The sequence below is a fragment of the Gymnoscopelus microlampas genome (genome assembly GCF_963454915.1).
Source record: "Gymnoscopelus microlampas genome assembly, chromosome: 21".
NCBI classification, from domain to species: domain Eukaryota; kingdom Metazoa; phylum Chordata; class Actinopteri; order Myctophiformes; family Myctophidae; genus Gymnoscopelus; species Gymnoscopelus microlampas.
This window is the reverse complement of record NC_139958.1, coordinates 10,424,514-10,441,043: the sequence shown is the minus strand read 5'-3', so window position 1 is coordinate 10,441,043 and position 16,530 is coordinate 10,424,514. Positions and strand designations below refer to the sequence as shown.

Below are 16,530 nucleotides of genomic sequence, written 5' to 3'. Positions count from 1 at the left end.
ATACAGGCCTTGGGCCGAGGATAAATGGACTGGTCTGGGGTAAACCCCTCTGCCTGCCCCGGTTTCACACTGAAGGAAACCCCATGGCCTGCCCCTGATTCACACTGAAGGAAACCCCACTGCCTGGCTGCCTGCCCCTAATTCACACTCGAGGAAACCCCACTGCCTGCCCCTGATTCACACTCGGGGAAACCCCACTGCCTGCCCCTGATTCACACTCGAGGAAACCCCACTGCCTGCCCCTAATTCACACTGAAGGAAACCCCCACTGCCTGCCCCTGATTCACACTCGAGGAAACCCCACTGCCTGCCCCTGATTCACGATCAAGGAAAACCCCTCAAACATGACACCTGCTGAAAATAAATCCCCATTTCTTTGACTCCGATCAAAGGAGACTTGGGGGGAATACACCTCCTCTACAATATTAATGGCACCAGGTTTTAATTATACCTTGAGCACTGAGACATTTTGTGCTGATAAAGACTTCTTCCTTTCTAGTGCTTTTTCATCTAGAATGGAAGAGAACACATGTGTATTATGACCAATTAAACTGTGTTTTTGTCTACCATCTTCTAGTAAAACAAATGCCTGGGTATGGAGGCTAAAGCTATTGACCTGCACTGACTCTTGTCAAATCCGCTTCTGTAACAAACTGAAAAAAAAGCTCCAGACAATTATACTGAATGTCAATTTTGACACCGTTATCAGTCACGTTCATGTGGTTATTTTTCTATAGAATCAACCGGCTCCATATAGCATCCAAAAATGTTATACACACATAGTGTTTTATGGATCGGTCAAAGAAAAATAATCATAACCTGGCTGCGGAGGAAAGAAATACTTACAAAAGTAGGCGTTAAACACAATAAAATACTATTTTACGCGCGCGCACACACACACCCACACACACACACACACACACACACACACACACACACACACACACACACACACACACACACACACACACACACACACACACACACACACACAGTACAAACCCCATGAACCTTTTCCTCTTTTCAAAGATTGTGGACACCTCTCTGTAGCACTTTGAAGTGATGCAATACTGTATTTATATAAATTAATGATTGATTTGCACATCACGATGATGGTAGACTTGTTAGGTTTTCCATTGTAGACATTCTGTGAGAGAACAAGGGAGATTGAGAGAGTTAATCAATGAAAAACTGCAATACCTTTTACTCTCGTCTCTCTCTGTCGGCCTGTCTGTCTGTCTGTCTGTCTGTCTGTCTGTCTGTCTGTGTGTCTGTCTGTCTCTCTAGTCAAAGCTATACATCCATAAAGGCAATATCAATTCCATCGTGAAGATTTCTCCTGTTTTCCCTTTATTTGATTTGGATTTGAAAGGTTTGAAACTGTGCATTTATTTATTACTAGGATTCCATTGTTTGAATAAAACACTGTTCTTAATGAATGTGTCTGTCCTGTTTTTCATGATATAAGGCTATACATGGGTGGATGATGGATAGAAGGAGGGAGGGAGGGATGGATGGACAGACAAGTTGGTTTGGTGGAGGACCCCTATTCTGGGGAGAACATTGGCCAAAATGAGCAGATCTACAAGCGTTGCAAGCTTGTAGCTTGCTTAATTTCACACTGTAAGACCATGTCACTTGTCGACAATAGCAGATCAACAAGCTTACAATATGTCATATAGGGATATCCGTGTTAATTTGACTTAAAGTAGTTAGTCTACCCTTGCCTATTTAACAGGGTGATATGATTATGATTTTTTTAATAGATTTTTTTACATTTGCAAACTTGTGAATTGGGCCATTCTGCATAATTAGTACTTTCTACTTTTGATGCCAACACTTTTGTACTTTCAGTACCAGTTCCACAAAGCATTGATCAACTTCATACCAAGAGAGGATGATGAAGCTACCTACCTGCACTATGTGGCCAGTTAGCCCACATGCAGTTGAACCCGCAGGAGAAGGGTTATCTGGGGTCAAGCCACAGGAGCAGCACACATGAGCTGAATGAAACAACAAAAACAAAACAGTCAAGTTAATGTACACTGACTGTATAGCCTACAGCAGTGGGTCTCAAAACCACTTTAATCCTACTTTATTATTCTATCCGAAAATAGCCGCTGCTATTTTCAAAATATATATATATTAAAGAGAAAAAAAATCAAATCATTCTCAAATAAATTAACAAAATAAAATACAAATCTTCTCTTATGGCCCTGGCACAAAAATATTTTCAGATGGGGGTCTGTGGCCAAACACTAAAATCCTTGACATGAAAAAGTTTGAAATAATTACCCTTTTTTATTAACTTTTCTCTCTAGATGATGTGATATATATATACATCCCAGGCCAATTATTGAGGTTGGGGTTGATGGTCCATTATGGAACCTTGGGCCGTCAACCTTTACTTTATAGAGTGTGGAGCACAGTAGCTGTGCTCCGGTTAGAAGGAAGGCCTTGATAGCCACAGCGTTGATATACTGAATGAATGTTATAGATAAGAACTTCAGAATTCTCCAGGCGCTCAACCGAACGCTTGTTTGCATGCAGACTTAGATGTGGAGCGATTTGCCTTCGTGATATATCAGGTCGTATTGTTTTAATATCATTAATTTGCTGTTCTTTTATTCACATAGTATAGAGGGAATCTCCCATGTTTGTCAATAAAGATGCCTTGCGCATGTGAACGGTAATTTCTGTGTATGTCGTCTATAAACTGGACTTTAGGGTTCATTGAACCAAGAGTGACAGGTCTACCACGGCCCATCAGGGTATAGATTTATCAATTATGTTAAAAAAATATTTAAGTAGCCTATAGATTGGTTCTAAAAAAATAATAATTTCAAGGACCCCCAATCCCCCATAACTCTGGGAGTGCAGTCTACAAATGGAACAGTTACAGAACTGTAAGGGTTTACTTGGAACCCTATGAATCCCTAGACTGGACCCCACTTCATTAGTTTGAACCACTAGGGCAGGAATGACTTAAACTAATAGACAAACTAAATATTTCATATCACATCATGTGTCATCTAAACGCCATGGAAGGGCAAATTCCCTGTGGAGCTGTTGCTTCCCTCATCCCTAACCTGAAGGATTTAAATAAAGTCTGCAATAATGAACTGTTAAAGTCATGTCATGGACGACAATGGGGGACCAAAAATGTCATCGTCAAACGTTTGTCCACATGGGGTTGTAGCGCCATCCAGTGGACAAACAAGAGATCTATCTATCTATCTCAGCAAAAGTGTCAGATCTAATTTAACTCAGAGTACTATACAAATGGCCAAAAGACCACTGAGGATCTCAGCTTTATAGACCTTCTCACAGGTGTTGCCAATCAACCACCAGACAGTTTGACCTAGAAACAAAACTAGACTATAGGTGAGAATGGCATGGCATGGCATGTATAAAATAATGATCATGGGACATGACACATGATGACACACTTGTACTTCAACACAATTGAAGTTTGAGTACATTAAACTCCTACACCCAGAGTGCCCTAAAAAAAAGTTCCCAAACGGAAGTGAAAATCACTGGAATTGTGATCCCACATCTCACCATAAGCCTCCATTTGAGTGAGTGAATGACAGTGAGACCTCAGCTTCTGCACATATGGACTCACTTCCCACGTGTTTCCTTGTGATGACATCAGGTCAGGTCCTTTCTATAAAAAGTAGGACCGCGCGCGCACACACACACACACACACAGACACACACACACACACACACACACACACACACACACACACACACACACACACACACACACACACACACACACACACACACACACACACACACACACACGCCTGTCTGTGTCTCAGAGGAGGAATATAGAGGAAAATATATTTGCCAGTCAGACCCAGGGGGTCGGCCTACATGAGGCTTTGTCGGTCGGTCGGTCGGTCTGTCCCTCTTTTCCTCTGCACACACGTCATGCGAAGCCATCCAGATCTCAACCACTAGGGGTCTGGCAGTACCAGGTCTCCTGGTTCCCTTGTTTTTAAAATGATGTCACTGGTAGGCGGGTTTCTGAATTGTCCACGGCCCTCCTCTGACTGAGACACAGACCGAGTAGAAAGAAATGGTACCATATTATAATGAGCATTAGTGAGGACCAATTATATGAAGATAGGGTTGAAAATGGGTGAAGTGGTCCTTTAAGTTGAATGGTTAAAATAATAACACTTCTAAAACAGTTGGAGGGGAAGCATCACTATCTTATCTTATGTGGCATAAAGTGTAATTTAGACCCTGTTACAATGCAAAAAATACAAATAAACCACCCATTCAGTCGAGTTCTTTATTAGGGCTTTCGCCAACTGTACAAGTCTATAATACAGCACAAATACCACACAAATTACAGGTAAAAATATAAGTTAATGTGAAACAATAGTGCTGAGAGAGAGAGAACAGGAGGTCGGCTAGAAGAAGATGACACGCACATGAGATTATGTACATAAACAGCTGATCAGTCGTCCAAATAATTGGACAAATTAAGACGATGAGAGATGCAGTGAGAGAGAGAGGAGAGAACATGGTCCAAACACAGTCATCAGTCGTCACGACATGTCATCTTTACCTGGATACTAACCTCGCAAAAGCCTGCTCAATCGTGATTGGTCAACAATACTAGGGCTGGGCATCACGACTTCAAATCAATGCCTTGATTAAGATTAAGGAACTATTATTAAAAAAAAAGAAGAAAAAAATAGCAGATCTACAAGGTCGCAACGACGCGTTGCTATCAGCGTGATCTAGTATGAGAGTGACAACACTAGCATAGACTCCCATTATAAGAATGGAATGTGGAAATGCTTTGTGTTTCTCAATGAGAAAGTTACAATGTTTGGAACTATACGAACTACAGCCCCTAGCAGTCCGCTTTGCAGCGAGATCAAAGCGTGACGGAACTTACTCTCTCTCTATGTGCCTGGTTGCTATGTGAGTCTTGTGACGCATTGTAGATTGGCACATGTTAACCAATTAAGACCTGAAGCCGATTCTAGAAATGTCTTGTACATTCCAACAGTTTTCTGAAAAAACGTATGTTTCTATATCCCCCCGAAGCAAAGATTTGAGTTAAAAATGTTCGCTTTAAAATAATATATGTTCAAAGATTTTCACACATGTTCACGATTTTTCATAAATAGCAGATCTACAAGCTCGTAGCGAGGCACTCAGTGCCGCGCTATGAGCTTGTAGATCTGCTATTTTTGAATAGCCAAAGTGTAAAAGAATGCCTTTTTAGCTCAAATCAAAAAGTGACACAGATGCGTTCCAGGTCTTAATGGGGTAATAACTCTAATCGATTTAGTACAGATTTTTCTCGTGTCGATTTGTTGATGTATAAGAAGGGAAACAAAAAAAAAATCGGTTTCTCGATCATTCGATTAACATGAGCTTAGATTAATGGGTTATTGGTTGGATATAACTGGATATAGTTTCGGTTAACCTCGCGACACCAGACTTTCCGCCTCGGAGGAGAGTTTCGGTTAATTGCCCAGCCCTAGTCAATACTACTACTCAGAACTACAAACTGAAACTAACACACTTCCGACACCAAACACCTTGTCCCCTTGCCTACTAACAGATTCTGCATTCACGGAGATTTAGTGACATGGTTGTCACTGTCGTTAGAATACACAAAGGCTGCGTGTGTTAACTCAGTCACTCTTACATCATGGTCCCATCATGACACAGTCATATAGTGTATGAAGAAAGATCAGAACACTGTGAAAACAATTAATACATTATTATATAAAAAAAAGCCACTTGTTAAAATGTTGTTTTAAAACAACCAGGAGAGAGTCGCTGTCGTTTGCCTTGAAGTGTCCATATTTAGGCCACGTGAATATGGCCATATTTAGGCCACGTGAATATGGCCAGTGCAGCGTGGAGAGAGGCTGGAGGAGGAACTGGGAGGAGGACAGAAGATGACAGATACAAGTTTGGGTATAACTTACAGCAGAGGGGTCTTCAACAGGGGGTCCGGGACCCCCCCAGGGGGTCCTCAGAGTTACTACAGGGGGTCCGGCAAATCTCTGTGTGATAGGATGTTGTTTTTTTTAAAACATTAAACACTTGAACCCTAGAATTCCTTTTCTGAGGGGGAACATTAGCCGAAAATAGCAGATCTACAAGCTCACAACATGTTGTGAGCTTGTAGATTGGCTATTTTCACGTCACGCAGCACCACTGTACGACGAGGTATAAATCAGGCTTAAGTGATTAATTGTCACTATTGTCACCATCATGGTCATTAGAAGTTCCTGCTCGCACATCGATGACTAAATAAAAATAAGTGCCCCGCCAACACACACACACACACACACACACACACACACACACACACACACACACACACACACACACACACACACACACACACACACACACACACACACACACACACACACACACACACACACACACACACACACACACACACACACAGAGAGGAAGGCCACAGTAGCCAAGCCCGCCCATGTTCCTACCTGAAGCAACACTTGGCGTCAGGTACATCTGCGTCAGATGTACACAAGGCAGCCCGTAAATTATTAAAGGAGCACTGCACCCATTTTCAACCACATCGTCCTATAATTGCAAAATAATGGTTTTAAGTGGTTACACAGATCATGTGTTCCCGGTTTAAATGGGTTAAAACCAGCACTTGTGCCATTAATGACGATATCATATCCCAAATCCCAGATGATATCTATTTTCACATCACCATCTCGATATAATATCAACATGTTGCCCCCTGTGCCCTACTCCACACGCTCAAACATTCTTTCACTCCTTTCCTATTTACAAAACAAAGCGTTTTACATTTGAGCACGGCACCAAATCCACACTGTGGGACGTTGAGCAATATTCACATGCACAGCACGGAGGGGAGGATGTCAGCAGAGGTGTCTGCTACACTTTGACCGAGTTATAAGTCTGATTTATGCATGGTTGCGCGCTGGTACCTTGCACCAAAAACAAGTCTTGTGAGCTTGTAGATCGGCTATTTGGGGGTGTGAAACACACGTGGGCGCGCAGCTATAAGTTTAGATCGGGCCTTAGTCGTCTCCGCTGGCGCTGTCTCATATCGTGGCTGTCGAGCTGACCTTATATACGTCTAAAACCGTTCCATTTTCAATTATTGTTTTTGAAACATTTTTAAAGTGAAAATAGCTGATCTACAAGGTCACAGCGCGTAGCAAGCTGTAGTAGATCTGCTTTTTTCACTGCTCTTGTTGCACAAGAGAGCGTTGTGCGAGAGTAGGGTTGTGTGATGAATTAAGGCATTCATTTGCAAAAAAAAAACAAAAAAAACATAAGTTGAAATATGGAGATGCAAGGTTTCTGCCCGACATCAACAACATATTTCTCAGCAAAACAAGAAATTCAAAGCTGTGGACACAAAACTGTCAGGGAGGAGACGATATAATTAATCACTGCAGCAAGAGTTCAGGGTACAAACCTGTAAAGTGCAAATGTATGTGTTTTTGTCTTGTATTTTTGCATGTTCCTCCTGTTCTTTTGATGTTGGGAAAAAAGAGCAGACCAAGTAAACAAAAAAAGTGTAATCTGAAACCCAATGTTATACAATATAGTGGGGGTCCCTGCTTCATCTCTCTCTCAGCTAAGGGGTCCTTGGCCTGAAAACGTTGAAGACCCCTGTTTTAAAGTATAAAACAAGGCTTCGTCGATTAAAACCAGGAAAAAGACGACACTAAATGCCATTACAATATCCAAACTTCCAGACTATATATATATATAGTATCAAATCCTGATTGCCCAGCCCCCGCTAACTGCCTTCTCCTGTTCCTCGAACCCTCCTCCTCCTTCATTCCAGACGTTGTGTGAAAGGTTAAACCCCATATGCTGTTGAGCGGAGTCCCTCAGGGCTCCCTACTAGTGGCTTGTCTGTTTTCGCTCTACATTAAAGGGATAGTTCACCCAAAAATATTACTTAGCGGACCGGTAGGTTGCGATTCCCGGTAAGGAGACTCTTTGTGTCTCCTACCGGAACCGCTGCCGGTCATCAAATTATTGGCTTAGGAATGCGACAAAAAACAAAAAAATATCCATGAATTCAAGTCTCCATGGGGTGACTAATCGATAGGAAAAAAGGCATTTTTGGGGGTGAACTATCCCTTTAACTAAGTATGGGCTTGTAGATCTGCTATTTTGTTTTCCTGCAAAAGCTTTTCCCCCCAGAATATGGATGCTGGGGTTTTGAAGCGTTTGAAGACTCTCTGGTGCCACCTCTTGGTCCTCCTGGGAATCATTCCAGGGAATGTTTATTTGGTTCCGGGTTGTAGTTTTTTTTTGGTGGTTCAGTTGTAGTCCACATGTGTCTGAATACCCATCTAACACGTACAGTATAGTCCAGTTCCCGACAGGTCCTACTGTACTGTATACGCGTCGTCATCTTCTGGGTCGGCCTCTTATGATTTCTGCTCAGCAGATACAGGGGGCGTGGCCGGGACCTCAGGCTTAACGATCTGATAGGTGATCAGGTACTCTGGGTAGGCCTGAGGAAGATGGAGACATTAGCAGTCAACCCAGTGGTGTAAAGTAACTAAGTACATTTACTCAAGTACTGTACTTGAGGACAATTCCTGAGGTACTTTTTACTTTACTGGGCTATTTCCAAATTTCAGTACTTTTACTTCTACTCCACTGCATCTCAGAGGCAATTATTGTTGAAAACTTTAGTTACTAGTTACTTTGTAGATTTTGATTATTATTACAACACATACATTAACCACTTCAGCCCTATATACATTTCAACCATTTGAAAATAGCCAATCTACAAGCTCACAATTGGCTATTTTCAAAAGATTTTTATACATTTGAAAAATTGTCCTTCTGCATAATGAGTACTTTCTACTTTTGGTACTTTAAGTACATTTTGATACCAATACTTTTGTACTTTTACTCAAGTACGTTTTGAATTCGGGACTTTAACTTGTGTATTCTATGTTGCAATAGTGATACTTTTACTTAAAAATCTGAGTACTTTTTCCACCACTGCAGTTGGCCAACAGGGTCAGACACAACAAAGAGCATTTGGTTGTGTGTGTGTGTGTGTGTGTGTGTGTGTGTGTGTGTGTGTGTGTGTGTGTGTGTGTGTGTGTGTGTGTGCGTGTGTGCATACGTGCATATTGTGTGTAGTTATAATAACGTGAATTAAATGTGTATTTTGTGATGGAAGAGACCAAACATGACACATGAATAAATACAAATACATTTGTGTGTGTGTGGGTGTGGGTGTGGGTGTGTGTGTGTGTGTGTGTGTGTGTGTGTGTGTGTGTGTGTGTGTGTGTGTGTGTGTGTGTGTGTGTGTGTGTGTCTGTGTGTGTAAGTCATTGTAATTGAAGTCATTGAATGGACAGCATCATAAACAATATGGATCAAAGGGCAAACAATCCCCCCCGCATTACTGCAAGACCAAAATGTTGTTATTATCCCAATATCTTTTTTTGCATCTGTTACATTTTGGGCCCCAATTAGGTCTTCTCCTACGCACCAGGGGCCAGTTGCACCACCTCACACTAAGTTCAAACTTAGCCTAGTTATAGCTTAACCCATTGAATCCGGGGACCCATCTCTGTCATTTTAGATTTCTTTAGCTATTCAAAAATAGCAGATATACAAGCTCATAGCGCGGCACCGAGTGCCGCGCTATGAGCTTGTAGATCTGCTATTTTTTGAAAAATCGTAAAAAAATGTGTGCAAATCTTTGAATATATATATTTTTTAAAATCTATACATTTAAAGATTTGCAAACATTTTTACACTAAAAAGTAAAATAAATAGCAGATCTACAAGCTCATAGCGCGGCACTCGGTGCCGCGCTATGAGCTTGTAGATCTGCTATTTTTGAATAGCCATAAATCAACTCAATGATCCCACGTTTGAGACGGCAATGACATTTGACCGCCTGAAGTTCCGTAATCGTCCCGCACGGCTCACGAACCTGTTCTCCTCTGTAGATGACGTACTCGGCGTACGCCAGGCCGTTGACACTGGGACGTCCTATGACCGAGTGGTGACCGGGGGGCGCGTGGGCCATCTTCATGGCACTGAACTGGAGGAAGGACTTACCCAGCGTCACTCTGCAGAACAGCATCTGCCTGTGCGACACACAGACACACACACACACACACACACACACACACACACACAGACACGCGCGTGCTCGCACGCACGCACACACACACACACACACACACACACACACACACACACACACACACACACACACACACACACACACATTAGTTTAGTTTATTTAGCACATACATGGGCAACTGGCGGCCCCCACCTTCAATTAATACGGCCCGCAGGTTAGGTTAATATCAGAATACTGATATATTATTGATTTCGGCTGTTACAATTCCTAACATGCAAACATGACCCGCTTTAATTACTTCAGTCTATATTAGTAGCTCAAGGACTAGTATTAAAATTCTATTGTCTTTTTTTTATGTCCAATGCATTTGTATTTAAGTTCATAAAGTTAACATTAGTATAACTAACTGCATTTGAAATTAAATAAAAATGTTACTTTTCAGGATTCCAATTCAAAAATAGCAAAAAAATGTCAGTATTCCAATAAAAAAATAGCTAAAGTAGCAGATCTACAAGCTTTAAACGTTTTGAGCTTGCAGATCGTCTACTTTTGCGTGACATAGAATGACGAAAAATACAGAGATACAGTAAGAGGTTTCTGCCCGACAGTATATGCAATGTGTGGCCCTCTGGAGTGAGTGTGGAAATATAGTGGCCCTCTCCATCATCAAAGTTGCATCACCCCTGACGTACAGGCATTACAACAACATAAACGCATTAGCTGCATGACAAATAAGTAAATACTAATATGTAGTGCAGTGATTCCCAAACTTGTTTTGGATCAGGGCCCACTTGAAAATCTCGAAAGCGTTTGCGGCCCACCCATCTGATCGGACCGCTTAACACCGCGTACATTTTCAAAGGATGTTTATTTTGATGATGATCAGTCAATCAAATTGTGTTTCTGGCTCGGATCAACGGTACTTAAAGGGATAGTTCACCCCCAAAATGACTTTCTTTCTATCGATTGGTCACCCCATGGAGACTTCAATTCATGGATACTTTTTTGTTGCATTCCTAAGCCAATAATGTGATGACTAATGGACTGTGACATCAGAGTCCAGGGGCCAATCACAGATTACTTTTCAGCCTAATTATTCAGAGAACCTCAGACCACAGAAAATCCACTGAATGTTTAAAGTTCAGGGTTTTTTGGGTCTAATTGACGTCATAAAACCCCTCAAAAAACATACAAAAATTGAAAATGAATGTCATAGAACGAGCATATACGCGGTGTGCTAGATCGCGTATTATAATCATTATAATTCTCCCTCCTGTCAGAGGAGTCATTAATTCACACAGAGAGTGTGAATAGACATTCAGGTTGAGTAACGTCATTAGCTATTCCATATAATGATGTCATCACGCAATGATATCACAACATCATTATGACATCAGATGTAATTGTCCTTTTAAATGTCGTTATTGTAGTTTATAACAAAAAACAATATTCCCAACTTCTGGAAATAAATCGCCCTACCTTCTAACAACCTTTCTGTAAATTAGTTGCACTGATTCACAGTGGTGCTGGTGTGTGAAATGTTTCACTGGACGATACATCTGAAAGGACATGATAATGACACCCCAGCTGCTGTGGTAGTCGGACACAAGGTGTACTCATTTGAAGGAAACTATTACAAGAACAACAGTGTTCAGATGGAAGTCCACATCTTTAACACAGTGTCTCTGCGCTGGAGGAAGTTGCCCCCATGGACAAATGGAAGAGGAGAAGGTCCTCCTGATGTTCCCTCCAGGCGCGTGGGCCACACAGCTGTACTTATAGCAGAGTGCGTCTACATCTGGGGAGGATATCCTTACTGCAACCTGCTCTATGAATTTGATGTCGACTCCCACAGATGGTTCAAGCCTGAGATTTCTGGAACTGCACCAGACGCGAGGCACCGCCACACAGCCTGTGTCTTGGAGAAGGTCATGTATATCTATGGAGGATTCAACGAGCGGACTGGATACACTAATGACATGTACAAGTTGGACACCACCACAATGGTCTGGGATTTAATTAACACCAGAGGAACTCCACCACCTGTTTCTTTTTCTATTCACTCTGCCACCATCATCGGGACAAAGATGTTTGTATTTGGGGGCCGTGGGGTCCAGGGGGTCGTCAACAAAATCAGTGTGTTTGACACAGAGACCAACAACTGGCTGAACACACCTCCTGCACAGCCTCTCCCAGAAGGACGCTTTGGTCATTTAGCCTTTGCCTACAATGGAGAGCTGTACATATATGGTGGCTGCAACGGGACATACTTAAATGATGTGTGGAAATTCAACCCAGTGACCTTCACCTGGAATAAGGTTGAAGTCAAGGGAAACGGCCCTTCTCAGATGTATTATATGCACTGTTGCATGGTGGGAGATCGTATCATACACTTTGGAGATCAACCCCTCTCTGATGGTCTGTATATCTTAGATTTAAGTCCAACACTGAAGACATTATGCAAGCTAGTAGTTATTCAGTACGGTGTGGAGCAGTCAGAACTCCCTCACGACATCAGGTGGGAACTGGCAGCCATGACTAAAAACCACTAGAAAGGTTCACATGCTCAGTGGAGCGCACATCTCTGCCAGTACAATATTTTTCGCTGAGATGTAGTGGAGTAGATTTAAAAGTACTGAAAATTGGAAATACTCCAGTAAAGTAAGAAATACCTCAAAATTGTACTGAAGTACAGTGCTTGAGTAAATGTACTTAGTTACTTTACACCACTGGTGAAAACCTTGTAAGTCCACCACACCGTTACTTTTCAGAAACACACTCTATGCGATGATGTAAGGGCAGTGTTTCTCAACGTGGGGTCCGGGGACCCCCAGGGGTCCTTGGGAGGGTTCTAGGGGGTCTCCAGCAAAATTGTGGATCTGCTATTTTCCAAAAAAGTCTTGAAAAAATGATAAGATAACACAAATCTAGTACGGGGGTCCTTGGCACATTTTCAGATGGGGGTCCGCCGCAGCAAAATACGTATTAATGTGGGGGTCCTTGACATGAAACAGTTCAAGAGACACTGATGTAGGGGCATTCGTTTACGGACAAAAACAACACAAAGTGTAAATATGGAGATAGATTTCTGTCCGACAGGGACAATAAACTGTTGTGGTGTGAATACCCAGGGCTTTAACCCATTAACTCATTCAGTGCCAATGACTTCGCCGACGTCATGGGAAAAAAATGTTTTGAGAAAAAATGTTCAGAACCCAAGATATGATGATTTGAAGATTTGCTGCTCCATTCACTTCTTGTTTAACATCTTACTGAAAAAGGCTGTATCTCGCTTCCTAAGCACTTTTTTTTTACAATGTATTTTGGCTCTGGCACTCAGAGCCAAACTGCCAGAAATAAGTCAGGCACTGAATGAGTTAAAGACGGGGTGCCGTGATTTTCAGTGATCCCCCCCCCCCTAAAACATCAGGTATTATGGTTATGATAATGAGGGGGAGGGTATATATTTACTATGTCACTAAAGGGCTGTTTTTCTATTGGCACGTTTGACCCTCAAGGTTTCAGCCTCCAGGTAGAAACTCAAAATAGTCAGAGAAGACATGAAACACCATAAAAACACCACCAGGGGGCTTAATGAAGTTCTATCAACCTCATAGACACATGAAAAACAGAAAAGGTGCAAAACCATGGCACCACCTCTTTAAGATATTTAGTAGTAGAAATATGCTTCCAAACATAATATGTTTGGAAGCATATTTCTACTACTAAATATGTGAATGTACCCTATGTGAATGTAGTCAAGTAAACGCAAATATTATTTGCGTTTACTTGACTACATTCACATAGGGTTTCCACCTGACAGAGATGATATATGGATGGATACATGCACACAGTCAAGCATAGCAGACACACACGTGTCAAGACAAAGTTCATTATATATGCGTTTCTGAGTTGTTTGAGACAATAAATACGGGCAGTGTGGAAAAAGTAATCAAATTCTTTACTTAAGGAGCTGGTGCCATGTTTTTGCACTTTTTCTGTTTTTCATGTGTCTATGAGGTTGATAGAACTTCATTAAGCCCCCCCGGTGGTGGTTTTATGGTGTTTTATGTCTTCTCTGACTATTTGGAGTTTCTTCCTGGAGGCTGAAACCTTGAGGGTCAAACGTGCCAATAGAAAAACAGCGCTTTAGTGACATAGTAAAAACATACCCTCCCCCTCATTATCATAACACAACAGGTGTGGGCATGAGGAGGAGGAGGGACTAGGACAGGTGGGTGGTGCTAAGGTGGTGGAGGAGGTGCTAAGGTGAGAACCAGGTATACTTAATGAACTGGAGGCGTGTCCACATAAAAATATAATTTTAACAATTTCTGTACACTTTTTTGAAAAAGATCTTCCTCCTAGTATAACCATAAGACCTGATGATTATGTTTTAGGGGGGGGGGGGGGGGGGGATCACGGCATCCCGTCTTTAAGTAAAAGTACCAATACTGCAATATAGAAATACTCTGTTACAAGTAAAAGTCCAGAATTAAAAATGTACAAAAGTATTGGCATCAAAATGTACTTAAGTACCAAAAGTAAAAGTACTAAATATTTGAAAATAGCAGATCTACAAGCTCACAACGCGTCGCTATTTTCAAATAGCCTAGGCATAAAATAGGGCTAAAGTGGTTCATGTATGTTTACTAATATAATAATTGATATCTGAAAAGTAACTAGTAACTAAAGTTTTCAAATAAATGTAGCGGAGTAAAAGTACAACATTTGCCTCTGAGATGCAGTGGAGTAGAAGTAAAAGTATTGGGAATTGGAAATACTCAAGTAAAGTACAAATACCTCAAAATTGTACTTAAGTACATGTACTTAGTTACTTTCCACCACTGAATACCGGCCCTGGACTGTAAAACAAAAGGAAGCCGACCTGTGACAGACGTAGCAGGAGCGGTCCTTGTGGGTGGGGCATCCCGTGCCTCCACCAATCCCGTACACGTACTGGTTGCTCTTGGACGAGTTCTCGGCGAAGTAGATGCCCGCTCCGAACATGCCACCGATGTACGCGTGGCGCTCATCGAAGCCCTTGTGGATGATGGCGTTGATGAACGGAGAACCTGGGAGAGACGGAGGAGGAGAAGAAAGGAAGACAATGTAAAAGGGGGTTGAGACGGAGAGAGAGAGAGAGAGATAGGGAAAGAGAGATCAGAAAAGGGAAGAGAGGGAGAGAGGCAAAGGGGCATCGGAGAGATCCTCTAAAAATACGTTTCCCAAACAATGGATTGGGACCCATTGTGGGGGTGTGGATCCATTTTATTCATCGCTAATATATTTTTTAAGAATTTCAGAAATTAAAAAGAAAAAAGAAAAGAAAAACAACAACATGAATGCAATTTAAATAAAAGCGTAAAAAATATTAAAGGAATAGTTCAACCAAAAATAATCATACACACCACGTGGACACCCAGCTCAACACAACCATGAGAACCATAACCGGGACTATTCGCTCAACACCACTCCCCTGGCTCCCTGTCTTAGATAGCTCCTCCACATATCCGTCGAGCAGCATTTACTCAAAGGATGCTTCAAAAGTCCAAAGACTCCTCCCATCTACCAATCCATGCAGACATCTACAATCCACCCACTGCTCGACTTCCATCCAGACGGCCAATTTGGAAGAACACCCCACCAGCTGACTTTACCATCCAATCAGCTTGGAAAAATGAATGGGAGTCCAAGGAGGTCCCAAACAAACATCTGGTGTCAGACCCCAACCAACAGGTCCCTGGCACCAACCTCCCAAGGAGACAATGGTCGACACTCAATCGATTCAGGACTGGACATGGCCCCTGCTTGGCCAGCCTTCAAAAGTGGGGCAGTAGCCCAAGCCCACTGTGTGCTTGTGGAGAGGAGCAAACTATGGAGCACATCATAGAAGTTTTTCCTCTCCAAAGACTGAAAGGAGGATTAGTCACCCTCCATACAGCAGACCAGGAGGCAACTGCTTGGCTTAAGGACTTTGCATTCGCTAAATAAATAAATACCCAAAAATTATTATAAACGTTTTTTTTCTATGGATTAGTCACCCCATGGAGACTTGAATGCATGGATATTTCTTTGTTTTTGTCACATTCCTAAGCCAATAAATTGACAGGCAGCGGTTCCGGTAGGAGACACAAAGGAGACTCTTTGTGTCTCCTACTGGAACCGCTGACAGTCATCAAATTATTGGCTTAGGAATGTGACAACAACAAAGAAATATCATTTTGGGGTGAACTATCCTTTTAAGAAATATATTTTGGTGATTTTCAACATTAAATATGGAGTTAATTGATGTATTTCTGGGTCACGGGGAGACACCAAATGTAACTTATGGGTCTAGGGCTGTCACGATTACAACATTTATGTTGACCATTAAATTGTCTCACAAATAA

The 16,530-nt window shown here is 41.9% G+C and overlaps 1 protein-coding gene across 1 annotated transcript in view; it reads right to left on the bottom strand.

Annotated features, from left to right (window-relative positions):
- Window positions 1–8,392: 8,392 nt before the first annotated feature.
- Window positions 8,393–16,530, bottom strand: part of LOC311037078 (poly [ADP-ribose] polymerase tankyrase-1) — a gene marked incomplete at its 5' end in the record, with an annotated part of 67,321 nt that continues 59,183 nt past the window's right edge. Inside the window, 3 exons of the mRNA XM_084046145.1 lie at window positions 8,393–8,534; window positions 9,983–10,139; window positions 15,027–15,213. Of these exons, the coding sequence (XP_083902271.1) occupies window positions 8,448–8,534; window positions 9,983–10,139; window positions 15,027–15,213 (431 nt within the window). The 3' untranslated portion in view covers window positions 8,393–8,447. The remainder of the gene's footprint in view (window positions 8,535–9,982; window positions 10,140–15,026; window positions 15,214–16,530) is intronic.